We start from the raw sequence: 27,708 nt of genomic DNA, 5'->3' as shown, positions 1-27,708 counted from the left end.
AGCTCCTTTGTCGAAGATGAGGTAGCTGAGTACATCTGCATTTGTTTTTGTGTCTTCCAGTCTGTTCCATTGATCCTCAGGCCTATTTCTTTGCCAGTACCATGCTGATTTTATCACAGTGGCTTTGTAGTATAGTTTCAAATTGGGAATTGTTACACCTGGTGCCATGTGACTGTTGCCTAACCCTTCCTTCACTTTTACCCCTCAGCAGTACAGAGCCACTTGTATTTCTCTGGGCCCGCCTTTCCATTGTTTCCCTCTTGTAACTCTGCAAACATGACCCCTTCTGCTTACTCTGCTGTCCCATCCCTGTCTAAACATCGTTTTGTTGGGTCCCTCTCACCACCACCACTGCTGGGGAGTGAACCTAGGAACTTTGCTGACTGACACCCCAGTCCTCTTTTTAATTATTTTGATATGGGGTCTTGCTACATCACTAAGTTGCCCAGGCTGGGCTTGAACTTGTGATCTTCCAGCCTCAAAATGGAGTGCTGGAGTGCAAAGTTTTTGTTTGCTTTTTTTTTTTTAATTCTAGGTTTTGTATCTCCTATGTGAAACTTTCCTTGACTCCTTGGATAAAGCTCACCACTCCCTCCTCTGAGCTGTTAGTGAGCTTCTATAACTTTCCTTGTTATGTGATAAGACATTATTTACATACTTCTTTCTCCTATAAGACTATGAATTTCCTAAGGGCAGAGTCTAGTTATTATCCATCTTTCTAGCTTTTCAATAAATACTTACTGAATGCCTGGAATAGTCAAGTTCTGAGGCTGGTGTATTGATTTAGAATATCGCACGGTTTCTCTTATATGAGATTACCAAAATATAAACAAAGAACAAATTAAAAGAGATAACAGGAAGTAGAGAGATCTTTTTCAAATGGAAAAGGGGAACAAGAGATGTAAGGAGGGAAAGGAGATGAAAAGAAAGAACTGAAGGAAAAATGGAAATAGAGGGGTGGGGTTTTTTTTTTTTGCAATTTGCAGATTATGTTCTTTTAAAAAATGTTTTTATTGGTACACTTTAGATCTACATAATGATCGCATTCATCACAGGGGATTTGTACCTGTACATGATGTATCTCACCGACTTTCTTCTCCAATCCCCTCCCCTCCCTTCAACCCCTAGTCCCCTCATCTCCAAAAGCTTTGTTTCCATTTCTTTCCATTCTTTTTTCTTTCCCCTCCCTCTCTTTCCCCCTCCCCCTTGCTTGTTCCCCTTACCATTTCATCACTTTCTTTCTATATCCCAATATCTAGTTTGCTGTCTGGTCCTTATTTACACTTTTGGTTTCCCGCATATGAAAAACAATGTGATATTTAAAGATGGGAAATAGAGCTTTTGCAAATGGAAAGGGACCAAGAGTTGGAAGGAGCATGGATGGGAGGGATGGGGAAAAAAAAAGAATAAAGATGTATTATGTGCACATACCAACTCCCCACTATAAATGTAATCATTATGTACTGCAAACATGTACTAATAAAATGATTTTAAAAAGCTCAAAATTAAAAAAAAAAAAAGAGAGAAAGACTTGGGTTTGGATTAAGTCTCAATTTCCCCATCTATAAACATGGGGACAAACAATAGAAATTCCCTTATCTGGCATTGTTTAAAGCTATTAGTTTTAGTTTTTTGGCTCTGGCTATCCACATGCTGAGCAAGCACTCTAAAAGTTAAGCTACCTGCTAGCCCACAGGGCTGTCAGTTTGACAACTAAGAAGGTAAAGGAATCACTTAAACAAAACAACCTATCTGTGAAACATTTATTGCCACGTAAGCCATGTATGCACACTCACTCCTCTCCTGACAATGGCCCAAGTCTCACCCTTGAGCAGGGAACAGAGCTGGAGTCTCCTACCACTTTCTTGTGCCAACCAGACCTCTGCCATCTGCTCTATAAGTTTCGTGTTTGGTTTCTTTAAAATGGAGTAAGGACTGAAACAGACATTTGTGGAGGCAATGGAGCACAAAATCTTTCCATGTTCTATGGATCCTCTGCTCCTACCCTCACCTTCAAACTCTTTCGTTGTTTTCCCCACACCTAAATTGGCAGCATGTTTAAAAAGACATTTGTTTCTACTGAATCTTTCCAGAAAATTCATTTTTTAAATTACTGTAGTGGAAACCACATTACATTTTAAGCATAAATTGTACAGTTTAGTTGTTGCTCTATTCACACTGTAGTGCAACAGATCTCTAGAACTTTTTCATCTCCCAACACCAAAACCTAATACCCACTAGATAGTAATCTCCTCTTCCCTGGTTCTTGGTAATTATCTTTCACACCTTCTATTGCTGCAGTTTTGGACAACTTTTAAGGATTTCATATGAGAGGAGTCATATATATTTGTTCTAGTGACTGGTATATTTCATCAGTCATCAAGGTTCATCCATGTTGTTGCATATGTCAATTTTGAGGACTGCATAATATTCCACGATATCTATACACCGCTTTAATTTTTCTGATACAGTATATACCAAGAGGTGGGACTGTGGAATCACCCATTAGTTCTAGTTTTCTTGAAGAACCTCAATACTGTATTTCTATAATGGCTGCATCATTTTACACTCTCACCATCAGGGCACACTGCAATTTCTCTGCATTCTTACACAAGAATAACACTTGCTCTTTCTGTTCATTCATCAGCAGCCACCCTAATGGATATCAGGTAATATTTCATTATGGTTTTGCTTTGCATTTCTCTTATGAGCAATGATATAGAGCATCTCTTCATATGCTTGATGACCATTTGTATACGTTCTTTGCAGAGTTGCCTATTCAAGTTCTTCGTTCATATTTTAATTGGGTTGTTTTTTGGCTGCAAAGCAAAGTTCCTTCTACAATTTGGAAATCCACCCCTCATCAGATACAATTTGTAAATATTTTTTTCCATTCTATGAGTTGCCTTTTCAGTCTGTTGATTGTTTCCTTTGGCATTGTTATGGTTTAGATCTAGAATGTCCTCCCAAAGTCTCATCTGTTCAGGTGGGGCTTCTGTTGGTGGTATTTTAAAAAAATATTTTTATTTATTTATTTAATATGGGGGGGTGCGACAGGGTCTCACTATGTAGTTGAGACTGACCTGGAACTCACTATGTGGCCCAAGCTGGTCTTGAACTCACAGCGATCCTCCTGCCTCAGCCTCCAAGTGCTGGGATTACAGGCGTGCGCCACCACGCGCAGCTCAGGTGGGGCTTCTGGAAGGCAGCACTTCAGCTAACTTGCTGTTAGGAGGTGGGCCCTGCTTACAGATGGGTCACTGGGGATGTGACCTGGCAGGGTCTGTCCCCTCCCAGATCCTCCCTACCCTCTCTGCTTCTTGGCTACCTGATGTGAGCAGCTTCCCTCTGCCAGACCCTCCCACCGTGCCCTTCCTGCCTTGGAGCCAGCCAACTACAGTCTAAAAACCGCGAACCAAAATAAATCTCTCTTCCTCTAAATTCTGGGTATTTAGTATTTTGTTCCAGCAACAAGAAAGTGACTAAGACAGACATGTAGAATTTTTTTCTATCTGTCTATTTTTGGTTTTGCTGCCCATGCTTTTGATGTCACAAGCAAAGAATTCATCACCAAATGCAGTATTTTGTTTGTTTGTTTGGTACTGGGGATCGAACTTGGGACCCTGCGCTTTTGAGACAGGTGGCGGAACCACTGAGCTAAATCCCCAGCCCCCAAATTCAGTATTTTAAAGCTGTGCTTGTTTTCATCTAGGATTTTTATAGCTCTACTCTTACATTTTGGTTTTTAACCTAATTTAGGTTTTACTTTTTGTATGTGGTATATGGGTCCTACTTAACTCTTACCTATGAATATCCAGTTTACCAACAGCATTACTTTGCTTTTGCTTTTTCTCCTAATAGCAGATTGAACATAGGCTTTACCTATGCTAGGCAAGAGCTCTACCACTGGGCTATGGCTCCAGCTCTCCCATAGCATTTCTTGATACCTTTCTTTGATGGTGGCATTTCATTGGTGTACATGCTATTAAATGAGTGTATATAGGATCCGCCAAAAAATGTATATACATTTCAGGAAAATAAGAAACTTGTATAAATATTTTAATATTAAATTCATTGAGACATCATGAGATTAGTACAAGTTACCTTTGGCCTCTATAATCACAAAGGGTGCTCAAAGTGGTGGCCACGAGCTTCCAGATGTTTATTAGTATGGTGAACTGCTGCTTGGGCCATGTGGTCATTGAGATTGCTACACATGCATTTTCAATTTCTTCTCTAAGGTCCGGCAGTGTTGAGGGTTTTCTGCGATATATGACATCCTCTAGTGTCTCCCCCATGAAGGTGACACCATCTGTTGAAGAATATCATACTATTTTTTCTCTTCCTGAAGTGTGTATACATTTTTTCTGGCAAATCCTGTATAATTATAGTAAAGTAGTACTGTTGCCACAAACAGGTTTGAGAATACACAGAACAGAGCTGCAGGGAGTAGCACCTCCATAGGTCTGTACCTTAGCAGGCTGCACGGCCCCAAGCGGTGAGTACGTATTAATCATGTCATTTTATTTTCTCGTTTTTGATGCTTTCACATTTGATGTTTTGCTGACATTGCCTCTCTCAGGGCTGGCCAATTCCTAGAGAAAATAATGATCAACCAGGAGCATGCTTTTCCTATGCAAACCAAGCAGTCCAGAGCCCACATCCCACGACCTCCTCCGTCACACTCAGGATTACTATCCTTTCACCTTAATCACCCCATAGTCAGGCACCAGAAAGCCAGGGACAGTCCCTGTACCCCAGAACATGTGGGAATTAGCCAAGCTAGCCAGTCCTAAGCCTGCTTACGCTGCCTTGCCAGTTCCTGCCTGTTAAAAATACAGCAAAGGCTGTCACCTTTTCCTCCTTGTTCTTTGTCCTCCCAGCTCTGGTGCTCCCCACGTGGCCCTCCATGGCACGGTGTGCTTCCTTCTCTTGGGATCTGTGTCAGGTAATCTGTCATTGTGGTTATGATTTGCATTTTTCATGATTAGCGATGCTGAGGCTCTTTTCATATGTGCAGGGTAGGTGTGCAAGTAAGTTTTTGTTTTGCTTTTGAGGGAGACATGGGTTCAGTAATAGGTAAGGGAATCGCGAAACGTCAGCTCTGAATGCATCAGCATTTTGACACGAGCAGATCCTCCCAGGTCATTGAGAAGCATGTAATGACTGGTCGCTTTTGACAGCAGACAATTTAGCTGTACATTTATGAAGGCCAAGTGTCTCCTATATTCCTGGAACAATGCCAATCTCTGGGCACTGTGAGGTGAGTGACTAGGACACACCACCTGAATAACTCATACTGTGAGCTGGGCCCTGAGCAGGACACAAAAGACATAAGAATACAAATGAGGCCAACGGGATAGTCAGTTGGGAGTCCAGCCAAGGGCCGATGGGGAGGGCTCTCAGCACTCACTCCTGGCCAGGTGTGCCGACTCCAGGAATGTAGGGAACAGGACTATTTCCATAATGCAGTGGCCGATACCTTCTGGTCCAGCTTGGCTCCAGACTGCATCATGAGTCACACAAACCATTCTGTTCTGGTCACAACATGGTCATGAAACATTGGTGTTTGTTTCCTCATCTGCAGGTAGGAATAATATTTTTTTTTTTGGTACCAGAGATTGAACTCGGGACCTCGCGCTTTCGAAGCAGGCGGTGCACCACTGAGCTAAATCTCTGGCCCGATAGGAGTAATATTTAATCTGTCTTTCCTGAAAGGAGGCCTTTGAGGGCATGGGAATTCAGCCAAAGGCCAAGAGACCATCCACAGTGACATGGTCCTAGGCCTCACCTGTCCACTTAATGGGATCCTCAACATGGACCCCACAGAATCCATTTCTTCTTTTATCATTAGTGAAAGTCTACAACACTTTTATAGAGTTCAGTGAGATCAGAAAGCACTAAGGCTACAACTGGGATTCGTGTACAATCCCTTACAATGGAGAGATGGAAGGGAAACAGGCCCATATCAAGTTCCTCACACAACTACAATTTAAATTAAACTTCCTTTAATGAAATAAAAAACAAATGGTGCATTGCATAATATCTGTGGTCACAGTATAAAACAATACAATTAGTTCATATAACATTGGATATGGACAAAAATACATAAGACCTTTTCTTTGTCTACGGAACACTTTGCAGATCCTTATGTGCCACACTAAAAGAAGAAAGTCAGCCTGTTCTCCTAGTGATCTGCACATATATTCATCACTGAGAATGTGGTCGAACAGTGGAGGAGAACTTACCCAAATCCCAGTTCCCTTCTTCCTCTGTTGTCATCGGTGAAGCTAAACAAAAAAAAAAAAGTTTCTGAAAGTAGCAAGTTGTGTAGTATTGCTTATTGTTCCTGCCAAAAAGGCTCAGTCTTTGGCTCACAGAAGTCAGTGACAAAATCATGGCTGCAGGCAGTCTGCAAAGGAAGAGGCGAGAGCCACCGGGAAAGAGACAAAGATCTGGGCAGGAGGGAGCCACATGGCTAGGAGGCGGGGAACACACACATAAGTACACCTTGAAATTAAGATTGAATCCAGCTGGTGAGTCAGAGTTCCATTGTCCCGTGAAAAATTTGAAAAGTTTTTAAAAAGCCAGAGTTTGCATTTTTCTTTTATTTTCTTTTTTTAAAAAGTGAAACGTGTATGTAAACATCATAAAGTAAACAATCTAAAGTAATTTTGAGGCGTCTATCTGAACATAGCTTAGGCTCTTTCTGGATACACCTCTGTGATTAGGAAAACATCCAACCTTCCATAGTTTCTTTTAGTCAAGAAGTGCAATTTCATCCATATGAGGCCTGCCTCAGTCCCTCCTTCACTCACGCCCAGGGCTGCTGCTGGCAGCAGCCTCTCCCAGAAGAGCACTTTGTGGGAAGCCCTATTTGGTACAAGAGCATATCTCACATTTTAAGACAGACACACATCCCAAGCAAGTTTATGTCCCTTGGTGCAATGTCCTGGGATTTCTGCCCCCGCGCCCTGCCCCCAGGTGACTTGAGGATCGGCTGGCCCGATGGACAGAGCAGAGATGTGTGGGTGTCAGTGCTTTAACAACTCAGCCTTGAACCGCACCATCCATTTGAAAGGAAAAGGTACAACGTGTGACCACACGATCCTTTTACCACCACCAAGTATCTGGTGTGATCCACCTCCTTCTGTCCAAAGCTAAGAAGCACCTGTGCTATAACAATCTTCGATCTTCTTTTAGTAACTGTAAGAGTTCAAGGGCACTGGCTGCTACTGATAACAGCAGCTGCTGCTCTAACTCCTGTTTATACAATCATATGTGTCCCACCCCCTCTGAAACAGCACACTTGGGAAACAACACGCAGAGAAGACCCAAATCTAGTGCCATCACGGTCTCTTTTTCCTCCAGTCTCTCACTGGAGTTGGGCAGAGCTGCTGCCTGTTTTCCCACCAGACTTGTGGCCTGGAACCTAGCTCTTCTGCAACCATCAGCACAGAATCTAAGCTTCGACTACAGGAATGGTCCCCACAGTGGGCAAAATAAAAAGGGAAAACTGGGTAGAAAGAAATCTGCCTCTGGATCGGCTGAGTGCTAAGTGCAGACCCAGTCATAGGCAGCAGAGAGAGGGAAGGAGAGGAGAGGGAGAGCAGGGAGGAGCTCGGCTCATCGGGGCCCATGGTGACAAAGAGCCGTATGTGAATGGCTATCGTTTTGTGTTACCTTATTGCTCAAAACAAACAAATCATTTTCTCCTTTGGAAGACAGAGAGCAGTGTTAGATCCTTTAGAGCCAGGATAAAAGCACAGAGGATTGCAATTAGGGCATGAGTCCTGGGGAGCCTCAAAAATCCCTACCGGGATGCTTCTGGAAGGCCAGTGCAGTGGGGATGTGACAGCTCAAGGAGCTGGGGTGTGGAGGGGCGCTGCTAAAGCAGAACGAGCCTGGGACCTGGACGATCTCCTCAGTCTGCTCCTCTGCTTCTGACGGGAGCAGTCAGGCAAAGTGACTGCTCTCAACCCTACTTTACAGGCTTTCCACGCGACAGCAAATTGCTGGGTTTCCTAATAGGAAAGCAAACACACCACAAAGTACACCCTCTCACTCACCCACTGCAGAGGATTTTAAAAAGACCTGAAGGACTGAAAAGGTCATGGAAAATACACGATTCCTCCAGGCAATTTCTGAGTCCTTGAAGTCAGTCAATCTTGCAAGCAGCAATTTGCCTTCACATGAAGGAACCCAAGTGGCACGTGAAGGACACGGCATATCTGAGGGTCCCCTGCAAGTCCCTTGGTGGCCAACACCTTTGCCTCTCATGAAGCCAGGAGGAGGGGACAGAGGGGCTTCTTCAGCCCAGCTTTGCCCCATCTTCCCCGACCGCCTGGCTCGGGCTGCGTAACCCTCACCTCCTAGATCCCTGTCCTGGTCTCATGGCACCCCTGAGGCTCAGTGGTCCTGATCCACTGGAGAGAACGTCTGCTCCTTTCCTGGTCTCCAACCCCTCCCCTTCCTAGAGCTTCTAACTGCCCTGGACAGAGGTGGTTGTGTATCTGTCTTCACGGTCATTCTTAAGGCGAAGGTGTCAAGATAAGGTGCTTGGTGGAAAGCCATATTCCGGACTCCAGGGCTGCCCTATCAGCACGCTTGCAGAAAACAGATGCAGAAGAAACGGAGAGGCAGAGAAGAAAAAATAAAATGCACCTGGGCTCAATGAGAAGTTACTCCGAGTTTAGATTTTAAGTGTAGTCTAGACCCCCGGGAACGGGGTGGGTAGGGTAGCATAAATGACAAGCTGGCCTTTGGCACAGCTCCGTGTCACCTCTTGGCCGGGGTAGTCACAGCAGCCGTCCCCACGTCACCCCTGCTGCGGGCGGGCACAGTCTCACCCGAGAGAAAGAACTCTGAACGCCATTACCCCTTCCTCACCGCAAGCCCTCACAAGTGATCAACACACACAAATCAGAGGATCTATAAGCCAGTAGGAGAAAAAAATTAGACCGTTAAGAAGCTGCAGTCGGGAAAACACGCACTCGATTGTTACATCAGAGAAAGTGCCGCGGGATGAAGAGCTGTGTGCTGGTAAACATGTCCGCGCTCAGAACTTGACATGCAGAAAAGAGTGAGCGCCGAGTCCCACCTGAGATTAGAGAGGACTGGTTTTAGTGTAACACACTTCGTTTTAAAATATTGCTGTCCTCTTCTCACCCCCGCTGTCCCAGAGCGTCCCTCCCTGGTGCTGCCTAGTCCATCTCCATCGACATGAGCCGCCGGCGCTCCCGCCGCGTCTCCTGCACCTCCTTCCTGCAGCACCAGTGTGAGCTGCAGTATCCAATGAGGCAGGACAGGAGCCCGATGACCGTGGACAGAGCCACGCCGATCAGCAGCGGGTACTTGAAGGCGTTCAGCACTGGGAGGGAGAGAACAGGGCAGGCGTCAGCGCTGAAATGAGGTGTCTGGGGACTGTTTCTTCCCTCACCCCGGGGTCAGCATCTCCCTGGGGGACTCAGGTCTCACAAATCCTGCACCCTGCACTGCCCAGCACCTAGCACAGTACTGCGGACAGGAGCACCCCAGCTACTGGCAAAATGAGCAAATGTCTCCCCGTAGAGTTCTGCGGGATGGGGAGCAGAAAAAAGATTTCAGTTGATGCCTTTGAATGTCAACTTGCTTTTTAGGGTTTTGGCAGGAGACTGATTTTGAAAAGTCAGTATAAGGGCACTGCACATTCAGCAGCAGATGCACCCTTAAAAAAACTCTGCATAAATCAATTCTATGCATCAAATAACTGAAGTGTACTAAGGGAGCTATTTAAAGCAACACTATAGTAAATTATCTAGCAAAGTGAATAATCACTCCCCTTCTTGTTTGGTAAATCTGGGTTTTCATATACAGTAACTTCAAGCAAGGAATTTCCAAGATGCAAACACGCTATAGCTGATGGAAATTTCAAAAATGTACAAACATTGCTTAGCTGCTACTCCTGAAGCCCATCTTCCCTTCCCCGAGGACCTCGCTCCTAGGCTGGGTACCACTGAGCCAGGTTCCTTTCATTTAGTAAGGTTCAATTCTTACAACAGCCCGCTGAGACATTATTGTCCCATTTGGAAAGAGAGGAGACCAATGGAAAGGCTAACAAATCTGTGGAAAAGCTGGGGTTCTCGGGGCCATCATCCCAAACTGGCCTATCACTAGGGAAATACTCCTAAGTGATCCCTGGAGGCACCCCGACTTTCATTCTCTCTGTGCAATTATCCCAGTTGTCATTTATGTTCTGTAGCTTTCTGTAAGGGAGCCATGTTTCTTATGAGCCAAAGATCAAGTGTTCTGACCTCTGATGTGCAGGGGACAGAGGTCTGACCATTTAGTTGGGTTGTCCTTGGACCAGAAAAACTGGGAGTCAACCTCCCAATTTGGGGGCTCAATGGAGTCCCCACTCTGCTGGTAAACAGGGGGGTAAAAGCAGCCGGCACTTATTATGGCTTCTCCCGGAGACCTGAATAAACTCTTTTGATTCTGTTCTCTGCCGCCCCCTGGACACAGCAGAGCAGATTTACTCAGGACATAGCAAAGTAGATTTCTACGGAATTTATAGAAGAGCCAAAGCCTTAAAAATCTTCCTAGTGAAGTCTTGAAAACCACTTTCCACTGATGCCCAACACAGAACAACAGAGTTGGGAATGAGCGTGGGCTGCTGGCTGTCCCTGAGTCCTGCCCAGGCCAGCCCGACTGAGAAAGCAAGTTGGGTGTGCGGTGGCATAGAACCCAAACCATGGAAGCCGGGCTACAGCAGCTGCTACACAGCACAGAGGAGGAGACATCCCTGAAACACCCAGAGGATCTGTGCGGCCAGCTTACCGTCCATCTTCACAGTTACAAAGATGGGCTTGGAGAGGATCTCCGCCTCCTTCTGCCAGGAACCTGTTGGGGACTTCACCCATGGAGTCACGGCACAATAATAGTTGCCAAAGTCCTGGTCCTCGGAACCATGGACTTGCAGCAGAAATTCCAGCCCACTCACACGCTCCAGGCTGAGGTTGCTCTTCCAGTCCCTCTGCCCCGTGGTCACGATCCCCTTCCGATCCAAGGAGGACAGGAGAGCAGGGGCCTTGTCCAAACCAAAGGAGTGCACCGCAAACCAAGTCACATCGAAGGCCATGTTATCTGTGAATTACCAAGCCAGGCCCTGAGTCAATGCAATGAGCAAGAGATACACATAGCCACCACGCATGTAACATATGTAGTGCAGGCTTGCCCTGGTCTATGTGCATTTGCACAGCAGCCCTGTGATAAAGGAGCTACCACATCCACCTCTGGGGATGCCACTCTGTTCAGGGTTGCACAACTTAACCCAGAAAGTCTGGCTTCAGGGTTCAGCCTCTTAAATGCTCTACTGTACCACCCAGCCCGAGGAGTCACAGGAAGGAGGGTCAGGGCGAAGTGCTTCTGCAGACAACACCGACATAAAGCTGGCAGGCGGTGACATCGCACACTCTGTCTCCAGAGGGTAGCCCGGTTCTTCAACGTTTCAGGCAGAAGAACCCGAGACCAGAGAGACATCGGAGTTGTAAGAAACCAAATGTACATAAAATGAACTGTACAAAATTTAAGGTTGTAAACAATTTAGATTTTTTATTGTTCACTGTGTGTGTGTGTGCGCTTTTTTTCCTTGCAGAAATGCTTAAGTTCAAAACAAGAAGAAAAAAAAAATGCCAACCTGAGAAAACGGAACATAAGCTTCCCAGTCCCGGCGAGGACTGCTGGATCATGAAGCACTCTGCAAAATTAAGGGTCTAACAGCCTCAAATAAATTCACATGGGCATAGGAGAAAGAAGACTTTGGCACAGTGGTAACTGTCATAGTAGGTGGAAGACGAGCACACATCCTAAGTCCCCGATTTCATCTCCTCATTGGTACCAGCTGATATCAGCTGTGTCTGCTTTCAGCTTTCTCCAGAGGGCAAAGAGAGGACCATGAGCCACAAACATGTTTCACCTGAAACTGACAACCTGTATGTATGTGTGCGTGTGTACAATGCAGTTTACACATAAACTTACGTTTCTTCATTTCGTAAAAAAGCAACAGTAACTTTGAAAAGCATATTATAAGGCAAATAAATGTTCCAGTGCTTAAATATTAAAAAAGATTGTAAGTTCAACTAAAAGCAGACATTTCTACAAAATTATCTCAATGATGATTCCTTTTCTGCTCACTCTTAAAAATATAGACACTAATCTCCCTTTTATCCCTACCAACCCACTGCGGACCCTGAGCATAAAATTTGGCCCCTCATGTTCTGCAGAAGGCCAGCTCTGAGGGGTGACACGAGTACCTGCAACCTCCTCATGCCTACAGGTGCTCATGTTTTCAGTGGAAACTCTAGGTCACCTGCGGTGCTTGGTGCTTACGGAAGGCAAAAAGGCAAAACTGTACTTCTAGTATTTGCACCCAGACTCTACCCTCTGATCCCCCACTGTGCCTTCTGGGGTGGGCTACATGGGTTAGATCCCAGCACCAGCAATCACAAGCCAGATGACACGGGTGAGTCACTTAAGTTCACTGCAGCTTAGTTTCCCTGTCTATAAAATGAAAATAACCGCATCCATGGCTAAATTTACTGTATTTACAAAAATGCTTAGGACAGCACCAATGCTCAATAAAAATTGATCACCACGAACTCATCACCTACAGTTCCATACCTGGTCCTACAAACAGACACTGCTCATGGGAAGGGCTCCACTACCTGTAGTAGATACCACTAGTGCCCTGTGAATCCCCACTCCCTGCTACGGTGTTGGCTGCTGCAGCTCTCTCTCTGTAACCTTCTCCAAGGACTGGCCTCAGCCGACAGAATCCCTATCCCGGACATGCATTGTGCGGGTTATGAAACACATGCCTTCCTCGGCCCCTCCTGCTCTGGACAGTAACTGCCTTTGTAGGGAGAGAAGAGCTGCTTCTCTGGTGTAAGGTGAGCAATGTTCTGGAAACACTCGTGTCCCGAAAGTCCCGTGGAGGGAGTCTTGTTCTGCATCCTTAACTCTGCCTGACTTTCTCTTCCACTCCCTCGTGGGACTCCCCAGAGAGCACCCCATGCGTGGGTCACTGTGGGCTCTGCTTCTGGAGAAGCTGACTCACGGCACGACCCGTGCTCTGCCGCATACCTTGGCACAGGGGCACCTTAGCCCTTGGCCCACCCATGCAACTCTCCAAAAGAGAATTTCCTCACAGTCCGCAGGATGTGTGAGGAAAAACTAAATTACAATGTGTATTTAATTATTCAGAATCTTCCACCCACACAGTCCAAGTGTGCAAAGTTCTGGAAAATTACGATCTGCAAGATTATCAGCTCCCCATAGCTTTAGCAATTACACTGGAGAAAAACGTTTTTACACTAAGGGCACAACTGGTGACCCAGTAATTTACTGAGAAACTGTATTCAATGGGTTTATTTTTGTACACATCATAAATGAGATATAAGGGTAAAAATGGCATTCCATTATTCTAACTTGTTTTTTCTCCTCATTGAGTTTATTGGTACATTTCAGGTATACAGTACAGTTACATTCATTATTGGGATCTTGTACCTTTACATGACAGGTCTTGGTTTTCCCCTTGTCCCTGCCCTCCCTTCACCTCTCCTCCCCTCCCCTTTACAAACATTTATTTCCATTTTTTCATTTTCTCATATTTTTTTCTTTTCCCTTATTACCTTTCCCCTACCCTTCCCACTTTCCCTACACCTTTAGCCCCTTTCTTCCTATTTCACATTGTCCATTATATCATCAGGATCTTATGTACTATTATAGTTTATTCACACCAGAGAAACTATTCGGACCATTATTCTAACTTTTAAGAAGGATCTCTCCCCTTTCCCTGGCAATCTTTTCTACTTTTACTTTCGTTTCCACTTCTGGATGCTGCCTTTGTATCTTCAATCTCCCACATTTCAGTACAGCAGTGGCCACTCACCTATTTTCCTCGTTCCTCGTTCCTTGTCCCCATGAAAAGAGGTAACCAACTCCACCAGTTTCATGGGATTCTTTCTTTTTTTCCTACATCTCCCCCAATCTCCTTTTTCCTACCTCTAAGGCTCAGTCACATTCAGCGTCCCTAAGACAGCTAATGCTGGTGCCCGTCAGTAACCTACCCACTGCAGGTCAAATCCAGCCCACACCCACTTGGGTAAACAGAGCTCCACTGGAACACAGCCATGCCTATTTGTTTACATTGTTATCTACAGCTGTTTTCCTGTTATGGCCACAGAATTGAGGAGCTGCTTCAGAGACCATCTGGCCCACAGAACCAAAAATATTTCCTACTGGGTCCTTCACAGAAAACCCAAACTCGTCTCCATCTGAACCATCCAATGGAAGTCCTGCTGGAGCCAGACATGCACCTGCGGAGGCCGCCTTGGTCAGTGGCTGCCTGCACTTGTTCCAGGCATCTCCTCATGGATGCCAGCAAGGCCCAGTGCCTTGCAACCCTGGGTACTCACTCTGGGTCACCTCCCTTGGCATAGGTACCCACCCCTTCTTTCCAAAGGAAACCTGTTTCGTATCCCCCTCCTTCCCTGCCATACACCGGCCACACTTTCAGCAGTCTTCACCCAGAAACGTGGAAACCCTGCACAATTTTTCCTTTTCAAGGCACAGGTCTGTATGAAGCCGTGGTTCTGCTTGGGTTGGGGTGGGGTAGGACAGAGTCCAGAGTCAAAGTGAGCAGAGGAGAAAAGGGCAGCCTTTAGTGAGTCAGGTTCTTTCATGGGGTCTTTGGGAAAAGGCAGAGGTGGGTGCACAGCTGCTAAACAACAGAGCATGCTAAGTGTAGTGAACGTTCTTTCAGGCCTTAAGGATCAAGAGCAATAAAGGGACATCACCTCATCACCGAATGGGGCCAAGCAGGAAAGGTGTGAGATGGATCGCCCCACAACTCTTAGGCATGCTGTTGGTAATATTAATATTTTCTGGAAAGAAAAGATTTCCTAAAAATTCTACAGTTGCACCCCATGGTCACTTGCTAAAACTCCCTTACTCTGTACTGCATTTCCTCATAGGGTTAATTGCTGTCTTCTTGCCTGTGTCCTTAACTAGGTTGCAAACTCCATGAGGACAGGTTAGAATCTTGTTTACTCCTCCATTCCCAGCCTTTATAGCAGAACTTAAACATTGAAGGAGCTCAGTAATATCTGAATGAGTAAATGAATGAAAGCCAGAGGGAGGGAGTAAGTCCTACCAGAAGGTTTCAAATTAACCCTGGAGGGGAACCACTGAATGCCCTGGCAACTGAAATTTAAATATCTGGACATGTTTCTAAATCATGCAACACATACAGGGAACCATTCAACCAAGGCAGCAGCAAGCCAAGGACTAAGGGGTGGTGAAATGAGAAACAGTTTCCAAAATAGGGGGGAAAGGAAAGAACGGAGAGAGCTACCTGGGTCCAGGGCTCCTTCAACAGTGATGTTACAGACCAATTTGATCAGATCTCCCCGGACGACCGATGGTGTGTCTGAGTGTACAGAGGCGTTAAATATGGGACCTGGAAGAAAGTGATACCAGTCTCGTTATTCACTTGTTCAATTTCCATTCTTTGACATTGTAATGGCATCTAAATTTGGTTTTCTGGGAACTGTTTTAGAAACCCATAGAGTCCGTGTTCTAAGACTGCCGTTTTTCTATTCAGAGAGATACATGCTTCGGGCTTATCTTTAAAAACTCCCGATTAAGATTAAACCAAAACAGATCTCTTCCTAAAGAGTTACTTCTGCTTCTGGCTTTTTTCCCTTTACCTTTATGAAGACCACTCCCACCTCCTGCCCCAATTACAGCCTAGATTATTTCTGGGTCTGTATGGTTATCTCTAGGCCAGGATAGATTGGAAGCCAGAAAAACAAGGTCTGAATCACTACAGATGGTTCTGGTCCCAATGGAGAAAAGTGGCCTCATTGTGTTGTGCTGGGTGCTTAGGGCCAGGGATCCCACTGTTTAAAGGCTGAAATCTAGTGTTGAATGAGAAACACTGACAGTGATGATGTTTCTACAAAGTATGGTAGTAACACTTGAAGTCACTCTCCAGTCTGCCAGGGGAACCGGGCAACCTGGATATTATTCCTTTTAAAGGAATTATTCCTTGCACAAGTTGAGGAAGCTTGGAATATATGGGAATTCTGTTCTTTTTAGTCAACTTTACTAAAAACTGAAAACTGTTCTTACAATGTCTAGTAAAACAAACATACAACCTCTATCCAGACAGGATTTGTTTTGCCTACCCACATGAAAGCACTAGGTATATTTATTACTTTTTAACTAGTCTATACATCCATTAGGTAAGAGCATTTCAGAGACTTATGCCAAGCAAACAGCGCAACATTCACCTTATCATCCCAACTCCTAAAACCTAGGAACAGGTAAATGTGAAAGAAGGTTCCAGAACATCAGTGCTATGGTATTCCCCCTTGGGTTCCTGGGAAGGAAATACAGCTTTGGGTGCTGAATCAAAAACTCTAGAAGTTAAGAATACAGGTGTTATCATTTTCTTGTTCAGGTTACCAGAAAGGAAAAAATATGTCAAGGCATTTTTGTTGTTGTTGTTGTTGTTTTTTAAGAATCAAAGAAATGACCATGAAAATGTAAAAGGTCATATCATCCAGTGAATCAATTAATTGAAATGGCTAAATTTTTATTTCAACTTGATGATTAATAAGACAAATTCACTAGGCTGTTTCTTAATACTAAACACAGAACTAATTTGTGCTTTCTGGGGAGAAAGGTGAAGACTGGCTTTGGAATATGGAGTACTTGGGGGCAGGCAGCCCTGGTGGGAACTGCTGAAGGTTTAGACTGACTACAGAGCAGCCAAGCATTTAACTCCAGAGGGACAGAGATGGTGACAAAATGGCCACCTCAGGAGCCTGGATCTACTCCTGGGCATCATCTCCTCACCTCAGTCATGTAGGCCGGCCTTCAGATTCCTGTCACCCTGGACTAGCTCTGCCTGTATCAGTGAGGAGACACAGGATTAGGCTAATGCTCTGAGCTGGCTCTGTGGTGATAACTGGGGTACTTTATGCCAAAGTGGCTATCGGTAAATTCAAGATAGTGGCCACCAGAGTGAATGAACAATGGGGATTTTATATTGTTTTCTCAGATTAGAAATTTCCTGATAATAGGTATACTAAAGGGCTTTCTTAAAAATGCTTAGAGCCCTTAGAAGAGAACACAAAATGACAAAGCATTAAGAAGACCTCATAATGGATTATGTTTCTATTTTTTGAATTTCAGAATGCAAAGAAAAAACTTACCTACATTTAAAAAAATGTCATATTTTCTTTTTATTTCCAAAGAAAACCCCAAATACCTTTGAGGTCAGAAGTTAAAGTTCTCATTTCCCCTACGTGTCATGGCTGTGGGAATCAAGAGGAGGTTTGTGCTACAGCTCACAAAGCAGACCAGGCCTGGGGAAGAAGGCTTCCATTGTGGTGAGCTATTCACAGTAGCAGATTTCCTTCTAATGAAATCAACAGCTCACTGTTAATATGGGTTATTATCCTGAGCTTAGAAATATTTTCATTATGGTCAATTTCTGTGGTAATGCTGTTTTTGTGAGGGGATTTGTCTGGTTAACTTCACAGATGACAGGCTAAGGCACACAGATTTTAAGCAAACAACCAGAGTCACTAGGGGTCCCCTGATTCCTAGACTACAGAGAGTACAGGAACCACTTAGCTTTTAAATACAAACATTGACGCAAACCATGTTTTAACCTTGGTCCTAGAAAAAGGCTGTTAATAGCAGTATTTTTTTGAAAGCAAAAATTACAGACCATCTGCATGTCCATCAATAGAGTAATGGTTAAGGAAATTCTACTATATATTGTTCGTAAAGCTAGTATTTACCTAGAATTTATTGTAGCAGTAAATATGTTTGTTTATAACAATGAAGGGAGAGTGAAAGCTGGCCATAAAGTTATATATGCAGCTTGATCTCAACGTCGCGAAGAAAACATAAGGGGAAAACTCTGTGAAGACGACCAACTCAGATTAGTCTCCATTTGGTAGGATTATGGGTGATTCTGCTTTCCTTTTTTCTACTATTTAGGTCTATTTTCAAATTTTCCATTTTTAGGAGAAAAAATTTATTATTATTCTTTTAAAAAGCTAAAGCCCACACCATCAAATCTAAATCCTATTTTCCCCATGACACTTGAAGCAGTTAGAGTCATGATTCAGTAAGTTCCCATGGGAAAAGCAGTCTTCAGTAACAAGAGTCCAATGCCCTCAGATCAGAGAACAGGGAGGTGGGTGCTGGAAAGACCTTTTTGTTGTGTGGCTTAAGGAGCACCACTGATTTCTAGGAAGAGAAGACTCCTCAGTGTCAAATCAATGTTTGCGGGGGCCTGGTCAGGGCCAGAGCATTGAGCTGGATGCTGAATTGGAAGGCAGCCTTTACTAATTAAAATGTGAACTGGCCAAGACAACTCCATGGATTAAATAAAATAAAAACCTCAGGTGGTCTCTTCAATCTGGAAGCTATGGTGATTTTGTCTGTTTTGTTGAAATTTAAAGAATTGAGAAATAGATTCAATATCTCAGCCTCACCCTGAAATACATATAAAAGATTTTATATCTCCTCTCTTCCACATAACAGTTTAAAAGAAAGATCAAATAACAAATGTAAAACAAGATGGAACTGCCTCCTACAGAGAGCAAAACAGATACACAAATACAGAATAAAAACAATATAATCATTGCATCTCACCAGACACAGAAAAAGCATTTGACAACACTCAACGTCTTTCCAAGATAAAACACTCAACAAACTAGGAATGGAAGAAAACTTCCTCAATCTGATAATCAGCATCTATGAAAAAATCCAGTTAACATGATCTTTAATGGTGAAAAACTGAATGCTTTCCCCCTAAAATCAGAAATATGCCAAAGATGTCCACTTGTGCTACTTCTTACTCAACACTGTGCTGGAGGTTCTAGCCAGGGAAATTAGGCAAGAAAATAAAATAAAAGGTATTCAGCTTTGGGAGGAAAAAGTTTTAAACTATTTCTATTCATAGATAGCATGATTCTGTATTTTAAAATCTATAAAGAAAAGAATTAGTAGTTAGGAACCCATCAAAAACTACTAGACTAATAAATGAGTTCAGCAAGGTTTAACAAGATCAATATATAGAAGAATCAGTGTGTTTCTATACAACTGGAGCAAACAAGCTGAAAAGTAAATTAAGAAACTGAGACAAAAATCATGGCTCACACCTGTAATCCCAGTTCCTCAGTAGCCTCAGGCAGGAGGATTGCAGATTCAAGGCCTCCAAGGCAACTTAGTGAGATTCTTTCCCATTCACAGATAGACAGATAGATGGTAGACAGGTAAGACAGAAAGACAGGTCCTGAGGATACAGCCGAGTGGTAGAGCACTTTGCTCACATGTGTAACGCCTTGGGTTCAATTCCCAGTATGGCAAAAAAGAAAGTACATTAACAACATCAAAACCATTAAATATTAGGATGGATTTAACAAAAGTTCAAGATTTGTACACTGAAAACAAATACCAGTGAAAGAAATGAAAGGAGACTTACATAAAGGAAAGGTATTTAATGTTTACGGACTGGCAGACAATACTATTAAGTGGCAACACTACCAAACTGTTCTACAGACTCATTACATCCTCTACCAAAAGTGCCAGCTATTTTTTATTACAAAAGCTAACAGACTAATCCTAAAAGTCTTATGAAAACACAAGGGGTTCAGAATAGCCAAAACAATCTTGAGAATAACAAAGTTGGAAGACTCATAATTATTGATTTAAAAATCACAATATTCAAACAATGTGATACTGGTATAAGACAGAAATACAGAATACCGAAATAGAATTGAGAGTCTAGAAATAAGCCTGTACATTTAGGATTAAATGATTTTTTCATAGGTGATAAGCCAATAGAGAGAGCACTGACTTTTTAACAAATGGGTATCTTTGTGAAAAAAAAAAGTGGGCCCTCTTCTTCATATTACAGACATTAACTCAAAGTAGATTCATTGATGTAAACACAAGAGCTAAACTATAAAATTCCTAGAAGAAAACATTGGTATAAGTCTTCATTGTCTTGAATCATGCAGTGATTTCTTAAATGTGACACCAAAGATATAACCAACAAAAAAGAAAAAAAAACATAAATAAGATTTCATCAAAATTAAAAACTTTGGCTCCCGGACCGTGCGACAACAGACCCAGCAAGGACCCAAAGACCCCGGAGGGGGTCTCTTCAGCTGCCTGCCTGCCTGAGATCACCCGGCGGTTGCGCGGCCTCCTGGACTGCACGACAACAGACCCAGTAAGGAAGGTAGCCGCGCAGGCGCCCTTGAAACACCCCCATGACCCCCCCCCATTCTCAAACCTCCTGATTGGGCCAGTCCTTAGACCAACTCTGCAGAGGCATAGGTTCTCATGAAGGGTAGTTTTCTGAGCTCCCAACTTTGAACATTTTTAAAGAAAGGGCAGGGGAAACCTGTAATAGAACTGAGTGGAGTTCAACCCTGAGGGTAGGGGAACTCAAGTTAGGCCTTGCAGACTGTGTTCAGTCTCAGTCGTGGGGAACTGCCATTGGCTAGCTAAGACCAGGGGATTCGGTTCTGCATATGGCTGTACATGTGGTATAATATGAGAACAGAGACAGTCTGAAAGAGGCCCTTCAAATTCTTTTTTTTTTCTCTCTCTCTTTTCTTTTCCTCATTCCACCCTAAAATTTCTTTCTTTTTTCTGTCCTCTCTCTCCAACTCAGTCTCTTACTCCACCATATTGTCCCTCATCTCCCCTTTTATTCCGGCTCCTGCCCTAACTCAGACTTCTTCTTTTATTATTTTTTGTTTTTAGGAGGGGTTTCTCTTTATGTTCTTTTCTCCAGTCATTTTACCTCACTCATGGCTCTGTACCTTCAAGGGAAGGCAAGCGCCTGTTATTGTTAAGGGGATATATTCTTGTCCTTATTCCTGCACTCTCTCTATCCTCCCTGAAGTTAATAGCTTTGTAAAGATAGTAAGGTAATTCTACAACCTCTGGATTTACTTCAAACCTGCTCTAATTCTTTCACTTATCTAATCCTCTCGTTCTAAGTCTAACCCCCCATCCTAAATGGTAAAGATGCCATATTGAAAAGAATATTCACTGCAAACATACTATGAGCTGCTTCTTGAAATTAATCTAATTCACATGAGTTAAAGGTGATACATTAATGACTACCATAAGTGGTCAGTTGGCAAGCTGTGCCTGATCCTATTGGGCTGCTGAATGTATCAATTGGGACAAAGAGTGGTGATTGATTTAAAGAGTTGTTTTCTCTGATATTATGAAAACGAGAATGTCTATGAGTCATTAGAAACTCAAAAGCTAAAACGCAACTATATTAGGAAGATTTAAGTAATACCCAGAAATTAAAGAAGGACAACCCAACAATAAAAATAAAAATGAGAAAACACTTAAGCAAGACACAAAAACAAATATCCAGTTCACCAATAGCAAATAGTAGGACAAATGAGGATGAAAAGTCTGATAGTGAACCAACAGGACTCCCTGGACCCATAGCACAGGAGGTAACAAAATTGATCAATCAGGCTCTAGAAAAATTCAAATCAGAAATAATTTCCCAGCTAGCCAGAGAGATGATGAGCAAAATAGAAGTCATGATTCGAGACTCTAGAGCAGAAACTGAGAAAAAAATAGATGAGCTCAAGACTGTGATAGAAGCCATGAAGACTCAGCATAAGAAAGACATGGAAACAATGAATGCCCAACAGAGGAAAGAAATGGAATCCATAAAACAGATTCAAACAGATATCCAGGAGATTAAAAACTCTATTGAAAGTGTACGAAACAGAATAAAAGATTGCGAAGATAGAATTTCAGATATAGAAGATAGGATAGCAGTCAGTGACCGTGAAAAAAGAGGTCTATTAAAAACAGTAAGGGATCATGAGAAATCAATCCAACAACTCCTAGACGATACAAAGAAAAATAACATAAGACTGATAGGAATTCATGAAAAAACAGGAGAAAACACAAATGATATAAAAAAGCTCTTCACAGAATTAATGACAGAAAACTTCCCAAACAGAAGGGAAGAATTAGACATACAGATAAGTGAGGCATATAGAACCCCAACTAGCCACGATCAAAAAAAATCTACACCTAGACATATAATAATCAAGATTCCAGAAATCCAACAGAAAAACAAAATACTACAAGCAGTAAGAGAAAAGAAACAAATCACATGCAAAGGGAAGCCCATTAGAATCACAGCAGACTTTTCAACACAAACCCTTAGGTCAAGGAGAGCCTGGAGTGAGGTATTCCAAGTCCTAAAAGAAAAGAATCTCCAACCTAGACTTTTGTATCCTGCAAAACTCTCTTTCAAAATAGATGGGGAAATAAAATACTTCCACGACAAAGAGCACCTGAGAAATTTCATGAACACCAAACCAGCACTGCAAGGAATTCTAAACAATATCCTAGAAAAGGACAACGAAATTCACAATAACATGAGGCCCAACAGACCAAATCAAATAGGCAAGGCAAGAAACTAAAAGGAGATGGGAGAAAAAGTAAAAAGAGTCAACAAATGGACAAAAACATGACAAGAATAAGTCAAAATATATCAGTTGTAACCATCAATGTTAATGGCCTCAATTCACCAATCAAGAGAAACAGATTGGCAGAATGGATTAAGAAGCAAAATCCAACAATATGTTGTATACAAGAAACACACCTAGTGCAAAAGGAAGTCCATAGACTGAAAGTGAAAGGATGGAAAACAATTCTCCATGCGTCAGGAGTCCAGAAAAAAGCAGGGGTAGCAATCTTATTCTCAGATAAAGTAAATTTCAAACCAAAACTCATTAAGAGAGACAAAGAAGGACACTACATCCTTGTAAAGGGAACAATTCAAGAGGAAGAGCTGACAATCATAAACATATATGCACCAAATATAAATGCCCCCAACTATATAAAACAAATATTAAGTAACATGAAAAACCAAATAAGCACTAATACAATTGTAGTGGGGGATTTAAATACCCCACTATCACAAATTGACAGATCTACTAGGCAGAAAATCAACAATGAAATAATAGAACTGAACCAAGCTTTGGAACACATGGACTTAATAGATGTTTATAGAGTATTCCACCCCCAAAAACCAGAATATACATTCTTTTCGGCTGCACATGGATCATTCTCCAAAATAGACCACATACTGGCTCACAAAACAGGTCTAAATAAATGCAAAAAAATTGAAGTCATCCCCTGTTTATTATCAGATCATAGTGCAATCAAACTAGACATCAATAGCACAAGAAACTATAGAAACTTCACAAGCACATGGAAACTGAACAACACTCTCCTAAACAATCAATGGATTACAGAGGAAATTAAAGAAGAAATTAGACAGTTTTTACAAATAAATGAGAATGCCAATACAACATACAGGAATCTTTGGGACACAATGAAAGCAGTTCTACGTGGAAAATTCATAACATTGAATGCCCACACTAGGAAAACAGAGCGGGCTCAAATAAACAACTTAACGATGAAACTTAGACTCCTAGAAAAACAAGAGCAAGAAAAACCCAAAGCTCGAACAAGAGAGGAAATTATAAAGATCCGAGCAGAAATCAATGCAATTGAAATTAAGAAAACGATACAAAAAATAAATGAAACAAAGAGCTGGTTTTTTGAAAGAATAAATAAAATTGACAAACCCTTAGCTAATCTTATCAAAAAAAGGAAAGAAAAGGCTCAGATCCATGCAATTAGGAATGAAAAAGGCGAAGTCACAACAGATCCGAAAGAAATCCAGAGGATCATGAACACCTACTTTGAGAACCTGTACTCTAATAAAATGGAAAACACAGAAGAAATGGACAGATTTCTAGATACTTATGAATTACCAAAGTTGAACGAAGAAGATAAAAACATTTTAAACACCCCAATCACAATCAGTGAAATTGAAAATGTAATTAAAAACTTACCAACAAAGAAAAGCCCAGGCCCTGATGGATTCACTGCTGAATTTTACAAGACATTTAGAGAAGAACTACTACCATTACTCTTCAAACTTTTCAATGAAATTGAAAGAGAAGCTATACTTCCAAATTCATTCCTGGAAGCAAGTATCACTCTGATTCCCAAACCAGAGAAAGATACAACCAAAAAGGAGAACTACAGACCAATCTCCTTAATGAATATAGATGCAAAAATCCTTAATAAGATACTAGCAAACAGAATACAGAGGATTATTAAGAAGATCATCCATCATGACCAAGTCGGATTTATTCCAGAGATGCAAGGGTGGTTCAACATACGAAAGTCAGTGAATGTAATACATTATATTAACAAAGTCAAGGACAAAAACCATATGATCCTCTCAATAGATGCAGAAAAAGCATTTGATAAAATTCAACACCCATTCATGATAAAAACCCTGCAAAAAATTGGAATAGATGGTCTATACCTCAATTTAATAAAGGCTATTTATGAAAAACCATCAGCCAACATCATATTGAATGGCCAAAAACTGAAAACCTTCATGTTAAAATCAGGAACAAGACAAGGATGCCCACTATCGCCACTTCTCTTCAATATAGTTCTGGAAACATTAGCCACAGCAATTAGACAAGAGAAAGAAATTAAAGCAATAAAGATAGGAAAGGAAGAAGTTAAACTATCATTATTTGCTGATGATATGATACTCTACATTGAAGATCCAAAAAACTCCACCAAAAAACTTCTAGACTTAATTGACAGATTCAGTAAAGTATCTGGATACAAGGTGAATACCCAAAAATCAATAGCCTTTCTATACACAAATAACAGACAGACAGAAAGAGAAATAAGGGAAAAAATTCCTTTTACAATAGCATCCAAAAAAATGAAGTATCTAGGAATCAATCTAACAAAAGAAACAAAAGATCTCTACACTGAAAACTACAGCACTCTGAAAAAAGAAATCGAAGAGGATATAAAAAAATGGAAAGATATCCCCTGCTCCTGGGTAGGAAGAATCAACATAGTGAAAATGGCCATACTACCGAAACTGCTATATACATTCAATGCAATGCCAATTGAAATTCCAACACTATATTTCACAGAACTAGAAAAAAGAATCCAAAAATTCATTTGGAACCACAAGAGACCTAGAATAGCAAAAGCCATTATAGGCAACAGTCACATGGCACCAGGTGTAACAATTCCCAATTTGAAACTATACTACAAAGCCACTGTGATAAAATCAGCATGGTACTGGCAAAGAAATAGGCCTGAGGATCAATGGAACAGACTGGAAGACACAAAAACAAATGCAGATGTACTCAGCTACCTCATCTTCGACAAAGGAGCTCACCATCCTCAGTGGAGGAAAGATAGCCTCTTTAATAAATGGTGTTGGAAAAACTGGATATCAACCTGTCACAGATTAAAATTAGACCCTTATCTTTCGCCATGCACTAAATTAAAATCCAAATGGATTAAAGATCTAAATATTAAAACAGAAACATTAAACTTGCTGGAAAGTAAGTTAGGCAGAACTCTGGAAGACATTGGTATAGGAAAAGACTTTATGAACAAATCCTCAGTAGCACGGGAACTAGCAGAAAGAATCAACAACTGGGATCTCATCTTACTAAAAAGCTTCTGTACTTCAAAAGAAACCATTAGCAGAACTAAGAGACAATCTACAATGTGGGAAAAAATTTTTACCAGCTGTACCTCAGACAAAGGACTATTATCAAGGATATATAAAGAACTCAAAACAATCAGTCCCCCCAAATATAAAGACCCGATCCAAAAATGGGCATCCGAAATGAACAGACATTTCTCATACAAAGAAGTAAAAGCAGCAAGAAAATATATGAAAAAATGTTCCACATCACTGGTCATTCGAGAGATGCAGATGAAAACAACACTGAGATTCCACCTCACCCCACAAAGAATGGCTGCTATCAAGAAATCACACAATAACAAATGTTGGCGGGGTTGTGGGGAGAAAGGAACCCTCCTCCATTGTTGGTGGGAGTGCAGACTAGTGCAACCACTATGGAAATCAATATGGAGATACCTCAAAGAGCTTGGACTGGAGGTTCCATTTGACCCAGCCATCCCTCTGTTGGGTATCTTTCCAAGAGAACTAAAAGAATCATATCACAGAGAAGTATGTGCACCCATGTTTATAGCGGCACAGTTTGTAATAGCTAAATCTTGGAAACAGCCTATTTGCCCATCCGTTGGAAACTGGATAAAGAAGTTGTGGTTTTTCTATAAAATGGAATATTACTCAGCCATAAAGAACGAGAAAATAGATTCATTCATAGGAAAATGGATACATATTGAAGATATACTCCTAAGTGAAATAAATAAGTCACACATGTGTAAATACCAAATAGTTTCCCTGGTGTGAATAATCTGCAACAATGCATAAGATTCTAATAAGATTACTGACATTTAGAAATGGGAAGAAAGGAGCTAAAGGTGTAGGGAGAGTGGGATGGGTAGGGGAAGAGTAAAAAGGGAAAATAAAAAATTGTGAGAGAATGAAAAGATGAAAATAAAGTGTAGATGGGGAGGGGAGGAGGGGCTGAAGGGAGGGCAGAGGTTAAGGGGAAAAAATGAGAATCAAGACCTATCATGTAGAGGTACAAGATCCCAATGATGAATGTAACTGTACTGTATCCCTAAAATGTACCAATAAACTCAATTAAAGCTGAAAAAAAAACCCACAAAATTAAAAACTTTGGTATTTCAAGGAATATCATTAAGAAAGTACAAAGATGACAATTATTTTCAAATTATAATTAGAAATTATTTTCAAATAATAATGTTTATGGCAGCACTATTCATAAAAAGTGGAATAATTTAAATGCATCAACAGAGGAATAGCAAAATAGAGTATATCCACACAGTGGAAAATTAGCCATAAAAAGGAACAAAGTGCTGATACATGCTACAACATAGATAAGCTTTGAAACCATCATGCCTAAGTGAAAGAAGCCAGGTACAAAGACCACATACTATGTGATTCGATTCAGTGAAATGGTTGGGAGAGGAAAATCTGCAGCGATACAAAGTAGATCAGTGATTGCCAAGGTCAGGGGGTAAGGACATGGGAGCGAATACTAAAGGAAATGGGGTTTCCTTTTGGGGTCATTCAACTCTGTAAATACATTAAAAACTACTGAATTGTACATTTTAAATGGGTGAATTTTAATGGTATGTAAGTCATATCTCAGTATAGCTGCTACTTTAAAAAAGCAAATATATACATCATAAAAGAGGTCCATGCTTTATCTACTCTAAATCTAAGGGCTTCAATCAATATTTATGCTTTATCAATTTAGAAATTAAGAGATGCTAAAGGATTATTTCACCATAAAAGGTTAAAAATATTATAGAAAACATATTTTATTACAGCCTAAACAAAGGCAAATAATTCAATTCAACAAACATCTTGCGTTTGTTATAATAATTTGATTAATGGCAACATTTTTAGAGATGAGTATGGATTTACATATTAAGAAATTTCTAATTGGAACCTAGTGTAGACTTAGTGAAAACTTTTAGTATTAAAGTCACAAATGATAATCTTTAACAATAATACTCTAAATAAGAATGGAGATTTAGGGTCGGGGATTTAGCTCAGTGGTTCGGTGGCCTGCCTTGCAAGCGCAAGGACCCGAGTTCAATCCCCAGTACCAA

At 41.7% G+C, this 27,708-nt stretch overlaps 1 protein-coding gene across 1 annotated transcript in view; it reads right to left on the bottom strand.

The window, feature by feature from the left end:
- Positions 1-6,022: 6,022 nt before the first annotated feature.
- The window catches only part of Ptgfrn (prostaglandin F2 receptor inhibitor), a 65,704-nt gene continuing 44,018 nt past the window's right edge, over positions 6,023-27,708 (bottom strand). The window contains exons 8-10 of the mRNA XM_010631300.2: positions 15,395-15,499; positions 10,819-11,124; positions 6,023-9,370 (exon numbers count right to left, since the gene is read on the bottom strand). Of these exons, the coding sequence (XP_010629602.1) occupies positions 9,204-9,370; positions 10,819-11,124; positions 15,395-15,499 (578 nt within the window). The 3' untranslated portion in view covers positions 6,023-9,203. The remainder of the gene's footprint in view (positions 9,371-10,818; positions 11,125-15,394; positions 15,500-27,708) is intronic.

This window comes from Fukomys damarensis, unplaced genomic scaffold (genome assembly GCF_012274545.1).
Source record: "Fukomys damarensis isolate Sample0158 unplaced genomic scaffold, DMR_v1.0_HiC HiC_scaffold_33, whole genome shotgun sequence".
In the NCBI taxonomy this organism is placed as follows: Eukaryota; Metazoa; Chordata; class Mammalia; order Rodentia; family Bathyergidae; genus Fukomys; species Fukomys damarensis.
The sequence above is the reverse complement of the archived record's forward strand: the minus strand, read 5'-3'. Positions and strand labels throughout refer to the sequence as shown.